At 42.2% G+C, this 16,392-nt stretch overlaps 1 protein-coding gene across 1 annotated transcript in view; it reads left to right on the plus strand.

The window, feature by feature from the left end:
• Window positions 1–414: 414 nt before the first annotated feature.
• CA8 (carbonic anhydrase 8) overlaps window positions 415–16,392 on the plus strand; it is a gene marked incomplete at its 3' end in the record, with an annotated part of 39,200 nt that continues 23,222 nt past the window's right edge. Inside the window, exons 1-3 of the mRNA XM_081996679.1 lie at window positions 415–1,017; window positions 1,413–1,604; window positions 5,603–5,727. Of these exons, the coding sequence (XP_081852805.1) occupies window positions 939–1,017; window positions 1,413–1,604; window positions 5,603–5,727 (396 nt within the window). The 5' untranslated portion in view covers window positions 415–938. The remainder of the gene's footprint in view (window positions 1,018–1,412; window positions 1,605–5,602; window positions 5,728–16,392) is intronic.

Below are 16,392 nucleotides of genomic sequence, written 5' to 3' on the forward strand. Positions count from 1 at the left end.
CTCAGCTTTTCCTCGTAAGAGAGATGCTCCAGTCTCTTAACCATCCTCATGGCCGTGTGCTGGACTCTTTCCAGTAGCTCTACATCTCTCTTGCACTGGGGAGCTCAGCTCTGGACCCAGCACCCCATGTGTGGCCTCACCAGTGCTGAGCAGAGGGGCAGGTTCACCTCCCTCGACCTGCTGGCATTGCTTTCTTTGCTTTGACGCAGCCCGAGGGATCATTCACCTTCTTTGTGGCAAGGGCACATTGCTGGCTCATGTCCAACATGGTGCCCACCAGGAACCACAGGTACTTTTCTGCCGATCTGCTTTCCCAGAATCACAGAATCATTAAGGTTGGAAAAGACCTTTAAGATCATCAAGTCCAACCATCAACTCACTACCACCAGCCGGGTGGTCCCCAGCCTGGGTTGTTCCTTCCCAGGGGCAGGGCTTTGCCCTTCCCCTTGTTGAAGCTTCTCTCCAGCCGCGTGTCCCCGAGCGCACAGACCGCCTGTGTCCAGCTCGAGGGGCAGCGGGACCTGCGGGGACACCCACCCAGGCGAGGGGAGCAGTCTGCAGGAGAAGGCGAGGAGGACGCAGGGAAGAGAAGAGAGCAGCGGTCCACGGAGGACACCAGCCTGGGCTGCGGCTCCCGCGGCCGCCCGGTCCCCTCTCCCCGCTCCGCCGGCTGCCACCTTACCCCTCGCCCGCCCCGCCCCGCCGCGCCGCTGGGACAGCCACCGGCTCCCGGGCCCGCCCGGCGGCCGCGCCCCGCCGCGCCCCCCGCCCCTGCCCCGCCACACGGCAACACCCGCCGGCGGGGGCGGAGGGAGGGCCGAGGCACGCCGCGGAGCGCCGGCAGCCCGGCTCGCCCCCTCACACACTCACAACTCGCCCCCCAACGCACGCACCGCCCGGCCGACGGGAGCCGGTGCCGCTTGCAGGGCGCCCGCCCAATGGCTGACAGGAGCCTGATCGAGGGCGCCGAGCCCTTCCCGCGCCGGGAGGAGGCTCCGGAGTGGGGCTACGAGGAAGGTGAGGAGCGGGTGGCGGCTCCGGCGGGGACAAACTTTCGCCGCCGCCGGGAGAGGAGGTGGCGGTGGGAGGATTTAAGCGGTGGAGCGGAGGGTAAATCGCCCCCCCGGCCGCCCCGAGCCGCGGGGAGCGGGGAAGCGCCGGCCCGCAGCGGGCGGCAGGTCTGTCACCGCCGCTGGCGGAGCAGCGAGGGGCGGTGGCGGCCGCGGAGCCGCCCGGCAGCGGTCGCTGGGGCCGGCGGGCCGAGGTGCCGCGGAGCAGCCCCCCCGCTTCCCGCGCTGGTGGGCAACAGCGAGGCGGTCGGGGAGGGCGGGGGGGGGTCTGGCTGGCCCGGGAAGCCGCCGTGCGGCCCGGGGTGCCGGGTCTCCGCTTAACGGCTTTCCCTTGTGCCTCAGGAGTGGAGTGGGGGCTGATTTTTCCTGATGCTAACGGGGAGTACCAGTCGCCTATTAACCTGAACTCGAGAGAAGCTAAATATGACCCCTCGCTCCTGGAAGTGCGTTTGTCGCCGAATTACGTAGTGTGTCGTGACTGTGAAGTGATCAACGATGGGCATTCTATTCAGATTGCCCTGAAGTCAAAATCAGGTACGCTGAAACCCGGCCCTTGGTTCCCCCACTAAAGTCTTGCCTTGCCTAAAGACTCACTTTTCTGCGTATCCTGGAGCACGGCATCAGCAACTGCTCCCAGCCCCGAGCTGCTGTGGTCCTTCGGCACGGACTGGGCCAGTAAGAGTGTTGCTGTTGACTTCAGTAGGAAAAAGGAGCAAGCTTTGCAATGGGAGCTGCAAGTTTGAACCCCAAACTTGATGGTCGGTCAGATTGCTTCAGAGCATGCCCAGAATTTCCTCTTGTGGGGTGTCACCTAATTCCCTGGCATTCACAGCTATCTGCATTCAGAAGCAGTCCGGACTGTCACAAAGACAGTGTGATGCCAAACTATTTTGTACAGCTGGCAAAATTTGTCCTTGGTCCGAAGACCATGTAAGTGAAAAAGAGCTTTTCGCGTTAATTTGAGTGGGTTCTGAATACTAACTACAGAATTGGGCAGCTTAAGATAGGTACTCCAGTTATACATGCTTACAATACTGATGAAGAGCAGGTAGCAAAGCAGTCCTCATTTCTTAAAAGGTTTTTTGGTGTCATTCATCAAATAAGAATTAGAAGCAAATGATAAAAGAAACAATTCCAACTTAAGTGAAGTTGCAGTATCTTATTCAGACCTTTCATCTGGGTAAACTATTCTGTATGAGGAGACAACTGTCAAAAAAGTAGGAAGGAAAAAAGTCCATTGTGCTTTCCAGCACTGTGGTAGTTCTTACCATGTGTTTGGAAGGGCATCCAAGTTATTCTAACCAATCTTAGCTATTAACAGCCTTTTGGGGGCATTTAAACAGCTGAACATTGTCAAACCATGAGACATCCCAACTTTTGTTTCCTTCTGAGATCCCAGTAGCCCTGGGAGCCACAGCTGTGCTGAGAGTGAGGGAGTCAGTTCAGTTTTACACTGAATTTTTTAAAAAAGAAGGGATTGTTATTTTAGTAATGATGCTTTCCTTTATCATTTCCTTCCATGATACATTCCATGTATTATTGCAACACAGAACATTTCTTTCCACAGAATTTTGCAGATTTGCAATAGAATAGGAATTTTGTACTTCCAGTCAGTTGTACTGCCTTCATTAGAAGCAGAGCTCTTTTCCCAAGGAATAAGGTTCTTTCTGCAGGATCAGGAAGGGTCTTGAATTCTCCTGTGCAGGAAGTGAGAGTCACCGCAAATGATGTCATCGCTTGCATGCCAAAATGCACCTCCTTCAACCTGACCTTTCACAAGGGCAGTTTGTAACTTAGTAGCAATAATTAATAAGATGAGACCAACACGCCTAAACGTGTAGAATCATAGAGTCATTAAGGTTGGAAAAGACCTTTAAAATCATCAAGTCCAACTGTCAACTGAACACCACCATGCCCACTAAACCATTGTAACCTTAGGAGAGGGAAAGACTTCTTTTTTAAACTTGAGTGTGGTGTGATGTGAGACTGATGAGTCTTGAAATATAAGAAAATCTGAAATAGAATTATGACTGACGTATGGAACTATGATTTAGGAAATCTTGTTTTAGTTTCAGCTTTTCCTTAGGTGTCATGTTACATCATTTCCCATTCTCCATTTGTAAACTGGGGATAGTTTTTCTGTTTTTGGGAGGGGGAAGACAATGTTTGTTATCCCTACCAAGAGGGGAAAAGAGTTAATAGCTGTGTTTGACCTAGTATTCTGGCCAATTTTCAGGGATTGCGGAAACTCCTGCAGCTTCTTTTCCTCACAGGGGATCTCTGATGACAAATCCGTTTAGCCAGATTATTTTAATGGGAACTGTTGAGCACTAAATGCTTTTGAAACTCTGTCCAATTAATGAGCAAGAGATCCTCATCTACTGCAAAGTTAACAGTCGAAGAAAAACTTCTTTATTGAAAAAAGTAAACTGATTAAGTTACATGTTAAAAATCAATTTGTCATTTATGGTGTTTGGTTTTATCCTTTAATTCAGGACACGCGGTCCATCTGGAATTCCTAAATCCTTCTCATTATTTAATTGCAAACATTTTCACAGGCTGCTTCCAGTTTGATCATTGTACATGTGTTATGCATTAGGTGGAAGAAGCATGACCAACTGTGTAATGGAATTGTATATTGAAAAATGCTTTAGAGGATATCCTGCTAACAGAGCGACTTCTCTTAAGCCAGCAGTGGATTGCACAGTGGATGATGGTTTCAGAATCGTTTTCTAATGAGGATCAAAAATTGCTGAAAGGCAAAGCAAAGTTAAACATGTTTCATGCATTGACAAGGATCAAAATTTGATGAAAGGCAAAGGAAAGATAAACATGCTTCATGCACTGAAATACTTTTATGATGGGATCAGTGTTATAACTTAAGCCTCAGAAATAAACTCTTCGAAGCTCCTGGAGATCCAGAACTACATCATATAGAGAACATTTGTTCTAGTTACACTTTCTCTAGAAGCCATATTTTAAAACAGAGAAAATGCTCCATTTTCCTAAGAAATAGCACTATTTAAGTAACGTATTTCTTTTTATTTGTCCAGATTTCCCTAAATACTTCAACTGGTTGCTTCCCCCAATGTTCACCAGATTTGTAGATTTTCCCTATGGGATGTAGGTGCAGATAAAATATAGAAAAAGCAACTTTAAGAAACAAAATCTGAATCTATAACTACATTTAGGACATTTCATTTTAGAAACCCTAATGGCTGTTAGATTAGTTACCAAGAATTATTAAAGGAGGATTAATTGGAATAGTTTACTTTTTTCTTCAGTGTAATTGCTTGTGAAAACCATAACTGATCAGTTTTCTTTCAATTTTTTTTTATAGTTTGGTACTTTTGTTTTTGTGTTGTTACAGTTGAATATATTTCAAATAATAAATTATGTTTTAGTATTACACTATGTCTTGTGCTCCAAACTAAGGCTGCTTAGTTTGTGTGTCAAAATAACTTTATATTATGGAACTTTAATCCCCTAAAGCGGTAGGTTATGCAATTAAATAATCCTTATCAATTATCAGAGATTGTAAAAGACTTGTTCAAAGACTATGAAACGTAAGCTAGAAATTATTGGATTCTGGGGAAGACTGTGAATGCCCTTAAGTAAAATCCAGCCCTGCCTAGAAGCCAATATTCAGTGATTTCAGTGGAAAGTTACCTACAGCTTGCGGAGTAATATTTGATCTGAAGCAGATTCAGAAATCCCTGGGCAAAATGTTTCCATTGATTAATTCCAAAGTAGATTTGGCCTCACAAGGTACAGCTGTTTGCTTTTACTACTTAGGGTTCAAGTCTCTATTAATACAAAAGTATCAAGCTACTATATAATTTTTTTTGATGCGTGTTGCAATTATGGACAGATGCTTTTAAGAAATTCCGGATGTTTAAAAAACTGAAGTAAAAAACAGCCATGGCTACCTAGAAGCTGTTTTTAAGTAAATGAGGTGTGTTGTTGCTCCTGTGTGTACGTTTGATTATATTTGGCTATGGAGGCATTCTGTACCTCAGAAGCCTGACAGGTGGTATATGACTGAATTACCTAGCAAAATACCGGCAATCAAAACTTTTCTATCAGTTTCTGTGACTCATAGCAAATATAGGTGATGGAGATTAAGCATTCGGACAAGTTGGAGGTAGTTACCAGTTCAATTCAGAACCCGCACCATCTGTTTAGAGCACACAGCTACTGTCTTGATAAGAGTAATAAAGGTATTCACTCTCCTGACTGATAAAGGTACAATGTTTTTATTTTGTGTTATGACCAGCTGGTCTGCCTCATAAAACAGAGTGCAGCCTGATCATATGATTTCGCTGTTGATCATAACTGCCTGAACTCGTGTTCTGTACCTGCACGGTACTTCAAAAGTAAAGATGTCAAGTCTGTCAACTTTACTCTTCTCCTCTCTAGTACTGCTGATAATAAACAAACTTGCAACAATCTCCCCATTGTATTTGGAGAATATATTCAGTGGCTTGTCTGCTTCGAAAACCAAGTTCCTTACAATTTGTCTTCTTTCCCAGTGTTAATAGGGGGGCCATTACCTCGAGGACATGAGTTTGAGCTACACGATGTTCGATTTCACTGGGGGAGAGAAAACCAGCGCGGTTCTGAACACACGGTTAATTTTAAGGCCTTTCCCATGGAGGTAAGAGTGACACTGCATTGCATAACACCCGCTAAATGCAAAATATTTTATATCATGCCCTGAATTCCTGGTAGTTCAAAAGAGAGTTTCTTTTAGCTCAGCATTTTATTGCTTTATATTTCAACCACAAAGCTATCTTGCTGAGGTGTGCTTTAGTGCAGGTAAATTAGGATATGCATCTGGAATAGAGTGCCTCCAGCACTCATCACATTATATGATTAATTGGTCATAAAGTTAACTTGCAGAATTATTAACTTCTGTCTTAATAATGTTAGTGTTCTAACAAGATCTGCCATTTCAACACTTCCTATGTCACCTTGACCTAGCTATAGATGAGGAGAACTAACCACTGGAAATACTTCCATGGCGAATAATAACAACTTAGGTAACTTTGGAGTAAGTGTAGAGCAATTTGTTCATGAAATAGCTTTACATACCTGAAAATTGAAGATTATGTGATATCCTTGGGTATGTTCTGTAATATCTCAATCAATTACAAAACTTTGAAACACAAAGTGATAATGCAGTCTGCAAAAATTCAGCTGTTGATGGGGTGTCAGTTTGGGCTCCTAGGCAACCCAAAATGCTGGGGCCTATTTCTCCTGCCCTCCAGCAGCCGTTCATCGTATTACTTCACTTCCCACTGTCACATTGCTTACACTTGTCAAGGAGTGGCTTGGAGTATCCCTTAGGCCCTGAGCTGCAAGACCAGTTTTAACAGATACCAACCCTGAGGTTTGGTGACTTCAGCTTTGCATCTTTTATTTCATTTGTTGTGCACTATTGGTTTTAAAGAAACTCAAGATTTTTTCAGAGTTGTTTGAATTATTTTTGCCTTATTTATCTATCATAATCCCTCACGAGCCTGAAACTCTGTTTCCTTTTTCCCTGTGTTATTCAGTGCTAGGAAATTTGTTACTGTAGTATTATATTCATGAGTGCCAGGCTACTGGAATAGAACTGCTTTACAGAAAAGGATGTAGAAAATATTAGAGCAACTACTGCAAAGCTAAATGTAAAAAGCTTGTGGACTTACACCATCAGTCTAATTCTTATGGTTGTTCAGGTACTTTCTTTAAGAGTTGCGGGTCAGACTTTGGTCTCTGCTATTTACTGTTTTACAGTGGTCCATCAAAAAAACCCATATATAAAGTCGCTCATAGGGTCTTTGCAGGTTGAGTTGATGCAGATCATAGAATTGTAGAATCATTTAGGTTGGAAAAGACCTTTCAGATTATCAAGTCCAGCTGTAAACCTAACACTGCCAAGTCTACCACTAAACCATGTCCCTAAGTGCCGCATCTACATGTAGGCCCTCTTTGTAGGTTGATTTCATGCAGATCCTGGCAACGCAGGAGGATTACTTGAATGGGGAAGACTTATCAACTGAAGGCAAAGCAGAGGAATCACCTCTGCATCCTGGTTACCTGGCATAATATATACAACGTGATCTATGTGGGCAATAGATACTTCAGGATACTGCAGTGTTCATTTGAGGCAGGAAGTAGCTTGTTCATTACGAAATAGGTCTGCCTAGTGCTTTTCCTCAAGGCTGATCCAGCATGTGGTGATCAAGAAATATGGATGTGAACTATGTTAAGAACTGTTCTTGAGAGACTATCAGGGTCTCCTGTCTCCTTATTTATTAAGGACCACTTCGCAAACAGTCTTGGTCTATGTGGGAACTGTCTGTTGATAATCTGCAGAAACCCCAGAGTTCTCTACTCCAGATCAATCCAGAGAAAAGTATACTTGATCCAGAGATGCAAAGCAACAAACTTCATCAGTCATGAAAGGATTTCATTCTTCAGCTACTTTAACAGCAGCACAGCAGCTGCACAAACAGAATTCTGGCACAGTTGAAGAACATCACCTGGAGGTGAGCAAGCCAGCATTATCCTGTGCATGCATCCACATGCATATCCACATGCATCTAAGCAGCTTTCAGCTAGACTCTGATCTCCAAGAAATAATTACTGATGCAAAAATTCTGTAGCAGAAAAAAATTGACTCATAATACACTTTAAATACAGTGTGAATGTTTATTTTTTCAAACAGATCCTTATGCAGATTAATTCTTCTGGCAGAAAATGACAGCATAGCTTGTTGTATCCAAGGTCAGTTGCATGCAGGTGTATTGGCTGAGCCAGTTCATCATCTTCTGCCCCATGTTGCAAGAAGGTGCAGGGCAGTTTGTTTGACATATGAGCTGCATTTCCTTCTGCTATATGCACAGAGAGCTGCTATATTAAATCCATCTGAAATTGTCCAAATCAAATATTATACTTGAGCAGTAATAAAACAGGTGCTTGTGACCACTATAAAAGTTTATGAAGTAGTACACCTGAGACTCCAGAATGGAAGATTTTCTGTTTCCATTCCAGGCATTGCCCCATCTAATTTTTTGTGGGAACAATAATTTTGATTCAGGGACTCGGAAATCTTATTTTCTTAACTTTTAACATTAGCATTTGTTTATACAGTTGTTGGAAATGACCATATTCTGAACACATTTTGGCTTGATTTTCATTGGGTTTGTTAGTTACTGAACACAAACAGCGATGTGTGCCTATTTTGGCTATATACAAGCAGTGTAGCGTAGTTTATGCTTTTGGTCTGTACTAAACACAAAATAAGCTGGCAGTCGTTTGTATACAAATGCATGCCTAGAAATATATTGAGCACCAAGTGCGTAAGTTTGGATCTTCTGCCAGTGGAGCAAATCTAGTAGGACGTTTTCCTAAGAAACTAGAAATTATTTACAAAGCAGTTGATAAGGATTTTAAATCCTCCTCTCTTTGTGGGAGGAAGACAAGTCAAGGGGATAAGCCGTAGTATGAAAACATAAGTGCTTGATTTAAGTTGGTACATCAACAACACAACAAACTAGGCCCAGATTACACTCCATTACGCTATTATAAAACCTAAGCAGTTCTACTCCAACTATGAGTTTGAAGAGATCTATCTGAGATGACTATCTAAGACTATTTACTGACTGGAACAGCAGTCTTTTTTTAGGTCTGAAGACTGTAAGTCTTTATTGTATTACATTGGACCAAATAGTTGTAGAACTGCTTCAGATTATCAGTGTAATGATCTTTGTAAAGGATGACTTTAAAAAAGAGTGTTATTTTCCAAAGTTTGGAAAAACACTCTTCAGTTACTTCCTTAGTCTCTTCACCTTTGATACCATAACTGCTTTTATAGAAATTAGTCAATATTCTGTATTAGTTGGGTAATATCCTGTGTCTCTTAGTGCAAAAATCTATTATTTCATACTAGACAGCTGGGGCCTTTGCATGTGGTTAGGATATGTAGGTTCATGGTGAAATGGGTTAGACTTGTTTAGACTAAGCTTATGTAACCTCTGGAACAGCTTCTTGAAATAATTCACACTGTCGAAAAGCATTGTTCATGTGGCTTGGAGGCTGAGTTAATTGGGTTTTTTTATTTTATGAAATTCAGCAAAGATGTGTTTTCCACCTTCCTTGACTGAAGGAACTGGAATGTTGACAGGAGTTATGCCAGTGTTATCATTTTCACTGAAACACCTGTGTTTGCAAACAGTCAGGAAATCAGGACAAAACAATAAATAGTTGTCAAAGGTACATACTGTAACACGTCTTTTTAAACAAAGGAAAAGCAGACGGCTGTACATATCGGTACAACATCCTCTGTCTGTTCCATGAAAACAAGAGCATGAAGGCTGTTCTTGCCTTTTGGCCAGAAATTGGAAGGAGACATTTGTGCAACTTTCTCCAGAAATCTTTCTCACCAAGTACTACTACTGCATGTAAACAGTGCTGCTTTGCCTTTTGGCCAAAGTTACTTTGGCCACCGCTTGTGTTAAATATTTAGTAATGGTCTTGACACTGAGAGGATATTTCTTGCCAGCAGATGGAACAACGTACCAAAGATCAGATTGTGCTTTACAGTACACATTTCCATAGGCCAGTAAAGTCCACACTTACTCCGGCATGTGAGTTACCTGAACCTGATTTATGTGTAAGAAAGAGAGGAACAATTTGACATCTTTATTCCTCTCCTTCATGCCCAGAGTATGGATTGGAGAAGGAGGAAGAACAAATCAAGAGCTAATGAAGCTCTGACTCTCCCCCTTACCTTTGGTGCATAAGAGGGAGACAGAGGGGGACAGGAATAGCAAATTGCTACAATTTATTTCTGTTATTAACAAAGTTAAAATAGGGGAAGCTAAAAATGGAGTCCCACTGTACCCAATCTCTGTATAAACACAGTGTACATTAGTACCAGGCCAAATCAACTTACAGTCAAAACAGACAGGAAAGACAGCAGGAGAAAGTGAACTATATGACGGCATCAATGCTGATGGAAAAAAAAAGTTGTCACTGCTTCTGAACTGAAAGGAAACAGGGAAAATTATGCCCTAAAGGTGTCTCTTGCTCTTGGTTACTCAAGTGGTGGTGTGACCAAAGGCGCAATCTGACCATAAGGGAACAGTTCTTTCCAGGCCACTGCTCTGAAATAAAACTGTTTCTGAGAAAATAAAAAGGTTCCTTTCACCACTTGTAATATGGCGAGGAGGATAATTCTCTGTAATCCATCCTCTTTAAAATGTAGGATTATATTAGCTGTGAACCATGTGAAAGCTCTCAGTAGAAGAGGATTGGCACAAAATAATTTAAAAATTGTTTCCAAGATGTGCAGAAAGATTAAAATCTGCATTATTGTCTGTCCTACAATTTATGAGTCAAACAGAAGAAAATCCAATTGCCTGAAGGACCAGAATCAGTTCTGTCCAGGAAAAGAAAATGTTCCTTTCTGTTGTGTAATGAAGAGCAGACTAATTCATTCTGTAGACTCTTTCAGAGTTACTGAAATACCTGCTGCGATGAAGTTAAATATAATGCAAAAAACATATCCTACCCTCAGTCTGATTTAAACCATTAAGTTTTCCTTTGTTCACATGAGATGGTGCCTGCCTAAGGATCTCGTCAGAGTTACAGCTTTAGGGCTTCAGGTTAGGCTGTTGACATTACGCTTATCTACTCAAGTCTTTACAGTCTTCGGTGTGGGGATTTTTCTGTGCCCAGCTCTGAAATCAGATATCTGCAGACTGTGCATCCCCTTTCTGGAATTTCTTGAAAGGAGGTGTCATGCTTTCGACACGGAAATTTATTCTTTGTCAACTTTTAATATTCTTTGCCAACATTATTTAATCTTGCTGTTTTACCCAGTTTCTTATGAGCTCATTAGCAAATTATTGAGGTTAAAAACATATAAATGTATAAAACATATAAAAATACCTCAGAGTATTTGTAATTATAGTAGAAGGCCTAGGAGATAGTGTGCATGCAAGCGTGTCTCTCCCTTTTTATGCAGAGACTTACAAATTGCAAGTTCCGCTATCTGTGGATTTGTGCCAGTAGCTTTAATGGGACTATGATCCCAGTCATAAACCCTGAAAGAAAAGGTTTTAAACCAAGGCATAAATCCTGTTGCCTTAGCTGATTGCATTGATTACCAGCTTATGAAAGAAAATTAATTCATTCCACTCACTTTGGCAGCACAAGACCAATGAATGAAGAACATCTTGCTTAGGCAGTCATGGATTTAACAGGAGGCAGAAAGAACAGATTCCAGAAGGGTTTACATAGCTTCGTGCTGAGGTCTGGAACTCTGCTCAGAAATTGTCCAAGTTTTCTGGTGGAAAATTAACTTGTTACTCAAAAGCTTGGACAATTTTCTGAATTTTGGAATCATTGCAGATGTAAGGTGTGATTAAAACAGTGCCTCTTATAAGAAAATTATGACATTCATGTAATAGCTATATCCTTGACAGTTTATGAATAACAGATTAATAATAGTTTAAAGTAGATATGCCCATTGGACATTATCTAATTTTTGAGGACAGAATTGTGGAAGAACACAGGAAAACCAGGCCAATATCTAAGCAGATGTTTTCAGATTTGTTTTCCAAATCTTCAATGATTTATACGTACACAATCTTTTACACATTATGTAGATGCAATTTACGAACATAACAATAATACTTAGCTTTACACAGCACTCCGTGGGCAAAATTGGTCCTAGCACCAATTCTAAGGCTGTCAGTGAATTGTATTATGTGCGATCCTAGTCCCATATAGGCAGGTGTTTAAGTATCTTTCTGCCTTTTTCTATATACCATACACTCTGTGGTCCACTAATTGATGTGACTTCTGTTTGTTTTTTTTGTAGTGATACAAAGCTGGGAGGTCTCTGGCCCCTCTTGGTATACTGGGAAACAGAAAATCAAAAACAAGAGAAAACCAAAATTGCCATCATTGTAAAAGCACACATGAGCAGCTTATGACTCTTGAGATTCCTACTTGCTAAGCTCTTTCAGTATATTTTTATTGTGCGTGAGGGTTAATTTGACCTAAATAGGCACATGCAGTCTCTGAAGTATACTTTGTTTATAGGTAATTTGTCAATATGAGCTTGGATTAGCCCTTGTTTTCCTCAGTCACGTATAGTTTGAATTTTTCAGGGAATACGTCTATGTGCCTTGTATTATGGATTTGTGAAAAAAGCAGGTGCAAAAATGGGCTGATGTGCTAGCACAAACATGATTTTAGCTTGGCTAGAGCCTGAGAAATGCTCAGTTAAGCTCTGTGGAAGATCTGTACACATCTTCAGAGGTAGCAAATGTGATTTCCCTTCTGTGCAAAATCTGCAATTTATTTATGGGATTGTGGAAGACGTACAAGCTGCCAGACACCAGGTCAGAGTAGCTTTAACATTGCTGGCAATGTGTGCTCGTAGCCCAGAAGGCCAACCGTATCCTGGGCTGCATCCAAAGCAGCATGGCCAGCCTCTACTCTGCTCTGCTGAGACCCCACCTGGAGTACTGCATCTGGCCCTCCTGGAGCCCTCAGCACAGGAGAGACATGGACCTGCTGGAGAGGGTCCAGAGGAGGGCCACAAAAGTGATCAGAGGGATCATGGAGCACTTCTCCTCTGAGGACAGGCTGAGACAGTTGGGGTTGTTCAGCCTGGAGAAGAGAAGGCTCCAGGGAGACCACATAGGACCTTTCCAGTCCTTAAAGGGGGCTTCTAAGAAAGATGGGGACAGACTTTTTAGCAGGGCCTCTTGCGATAGGACAAGGGGTAATGGTATTAAACTAAAAGAGGGCAGATTTAGGTTAGATAGAAGGAAGAAATTTTTCACAATGAGGGTGGTGAAACACTGGCCCAGGTTGCCCCGAGAGGTTGTAGCTGCCCCATTGCTGGAAACATTCAAGGTCAGGTTGGACGGGGCTCTGAGCAACCTGATCTAGTTGAAGCTGTCCCTGCTCATTGCAGGGGGGTTGGACTAATTGACCTTAAAAGGTCCCTTTCAACCCAAAGATTCTATGATTCTATGAACAGTCTATACTGAAGCTTGTATACCTTTTTGCCTCTCTTTTAAGAGTCATTTTATTTACAGTCAATCACGTGTGAAGCTTTGTGGCTCATATGCACCTAAAAGTCTTTTGAGGCAGCAGTTGCGATAGTCCGTGATTTGTAACTTCTACCAGGATGGAGAATTTGAGTGTTCTTTTAGGAAATAAATGGTCCAAACTACAAATGACTGAGCAGAATAGGAAAGACTCTTCATGGAGAAATGTTGTAGGTGGAGAGAAGTTAGGTGAAGAAAATGAGAATGAGAAGAAAATGGGGACTGACTCAAGAGAGAAGCCCTTCTCTGGGCTCCATGTTCCATCTTACCTCAGCTTATCGGTTTAGTTCTGCCAGGAGTTGAGGACAGTCTTTGTGCTTTGCCTGTAGTAGACATTTTGCACCAAGTTTTCTTGCAGTTGTGCTGGGCTAAGATGCAATGTTCAGTTGCAGCCTGTACTAACAGGTTCGGTGGCTCTGCATCCTCACAGAGGCAGGCAAGTGACCTTGAATCTTAGTAATCCCTGCCCGCAGTGCAAACACTATAGCCTCTGATACTTTTTTAAAAGATGTGAATCTTTTCCACTCCTTGAGCAGGATTAATAGCTTTGCTTTCTCCTTACTCTCTCACAGAAATGCCTTGGTGACAGTGCTTGTACTCATGGATAAAGAGGCTGCTATTGTGACATCTCTTATTGCAAACCCTATTCCCAACTCTAACAAGATGGCTATTTATATTTTTCACTCTGCTGTGGTACAAGAGCTTGTGTAGTTACTTAGAAGATGGGACTTCTGAAGAGGATTCAAGCGCAAGTTTGAGCACAAGATGGCTGCTCAGGTCTCTTCCTTGCCGTTTTTCTTGGCTGTGTGCCCTTGACGTGATTTGCTTCAGTTGTACATAATTTTCTAATTTCTGCGATGACAGTTGCTGGCACTCTGCTCGCATCTTGCCTCAGTTTCCTGGTACCTTGGTTTTCATGTTTGGTTTTGCTTGGCACTTTGCCTTAATCACCATGCCTAACTGTTTTTCTATCTAAGATCTGTCATTTGTGTAATAAGCTGGGAAAGGAGATTCCTTATTTCCTCCCCTTCCAGGCTATATCTTTGTGTCAGGATCAGTTCCTAGGTTGGCCCCAGTGCATGAGTGAATACTCTAAGAGGGAGATAATAGCTTTCCAATGCTAAACCTCAAATCTTACGTTCTTTGTGTAATGGTGCAGACATGGCTCTGTCCATTTTAAAGGGTAAAATTTATAGATCCTCTAGGAGCTAAAAACCTTTGAAGGCTTCCACAAGTATTTACTGTCATGCCTGAGTACTTCACAAGCACAAATAATGTAATCCTTAAAATATCAGTGTGAGGGAGACAAGTTCTGCTATTGTCAGTGAACTGGTAGAAAACAAGTTCAAAGGGGTTATATTATTTAGCCATGATCATACATAATGCCTTTTTCAGGACTGACAGAGAACTGACTTACGATTCCTAGATGCTTGAATTCTAGTAAGATTTGCAGACACTGTAGTACCAAAATATCTAATTTAGTTGGTAAATATCAGTTCAGTAATTTAACTACAGGACTATCTTATGCCCTAGTCCACAGACCACACTGTTGCCAGTGAGGTAGTCTCACTGGTCATTCCTGCCTTCTTGTGCCAGCATTCAGCCACATAATGAACTGAACTGGAGAAGACTTCAAGTTTAACAGAATTTGAGAAGTTTATGGAACTACAGGAGAGCAGAAAAGTGTAAGACCGTTATGCAATCTGCAAACTTTCAATTCAAGAGAAAGATGTATAACAATGTTTATTATTTCAATGGAAGCTTAGCCAACATTACAGAAAAAAGACCTGACTTGAGTTTCCTAGAGGAGTGCAGTATGGAAGAGCAACTTCTCACTGGAGAAAAGTAAAGATTATGGCTTAAGAAGATGATATGCAGCCTCAGATTCTTATCTCTTTAGAGAAACCCTTAGCTTTGAAACACAGAGAACTGTGGAATTCAAATCAGTTCTTAATAAAACTTAATAAATTAGTGGGGAAGGAGTGTTTTTTATTCTGCCTTCATTAGAGAATCTGTTGTTGAAAATTAAATCAGTGATTTAAGTCCTTCTACATATGAGCAGTCTGGTTTTAAATCCAAGGCAACGGATTGCAGCCAACACTTTGTGGAATTGGACATGGTTATATTAAATGCTTAGTCATATAAATAGCACTTCCAGGATGAAATACTTAACCCATAGCACTTTGTGTTTTCTGCCTTCTTGATGGTATTGCTAGCCTGTAATGTCATCAACTATTCATAGAGAGCCAGTCCTTTTTCCAAGCTTCGCTCTTTTTAACTGTGGAGCACATGTGTCCACTCAGGTTGGCAAGAATCCAGAGTAAAAGCAGGATGGAGGGTCCTGCACTAAAATCCTTGCTTTTTCCTTCCTGGCCTTCGTAGTTCAAGGGAAGGAAGAATAAAGGCTTGAATGTATATTTGTTTCTGTTAGCACAGGTAAGGGCAGACCCAGGGCACCTCAGCCCACATGTTTGCTGGGGCCAGACGTGGTATCAGGAAACAATAACCTGCTCTGTGGTGTTCCTTGCTTCACACACTGAGCAGAAACTTGGCACGGTACCGAGCCTGACCTATGAATCTGACAGTAATAACTGTGTAGCTTTTCATTTTCTTACTGATAGGGTTGATACTGAAAGTCAGTAATCTGAAATCAAGAGTGTTTTGTCTTTCTTAGTCCTTTTCTTAGCCTGTATAATTTTATTACAGTTGGAAAAATGTTAATTTTTGATTAATTCCTGTTTTCTTTTCATCTCATGTGTATGCCAGTAGTAATAAGCAGTGCTTGTGCTTTCAAATAGGAAGAAAGAATAAATACACACAAATTACAAGTTACAGCGTCCTCAGTTTCCCCTATACCCTTCAGTGTTTTGCCAATGGTCTTCCTCAGAAACAGGTATGCTAATGTCACGTGTCAGCAGCCTCTGTGACCAAGTGAGACATTTTGATCTTCTGTTCAAGGCCTGGACAAAAGAGGTCTAGGTAGGGTTTGCAAAGCTTTCTGTGGATTGGTGTCCTTCACAAAAACTAAGACGGTAAAGACATTGGCGTTGTGGTTGCGTTAACCATGGAGATAGTTTATGCCCATGACTTGCCTCCCTGGGAGTGCTAAGAGAGCTACATCGATGTTTGGCTTTGTGTCAGCCTCCTTGCATCCCCTTCCTGTTTCCTAGCCTTGTATGCAGTGGAAGTTAAGCCCCTCTCTG

This window comes from Phaethon aethereus (genome assembly GCF_964289735.1).
Source record: "Phaethon aethereus genome assembly, chromosome: 2".
In the NCBI taxonomy this organism is placed as follows: domain Eukaryota; kingdom Metazoa; phylum Chordata; class Aves; order Phaethontiformes; family Phaethontidae; genus Phaethon; species Phaethon aethereus.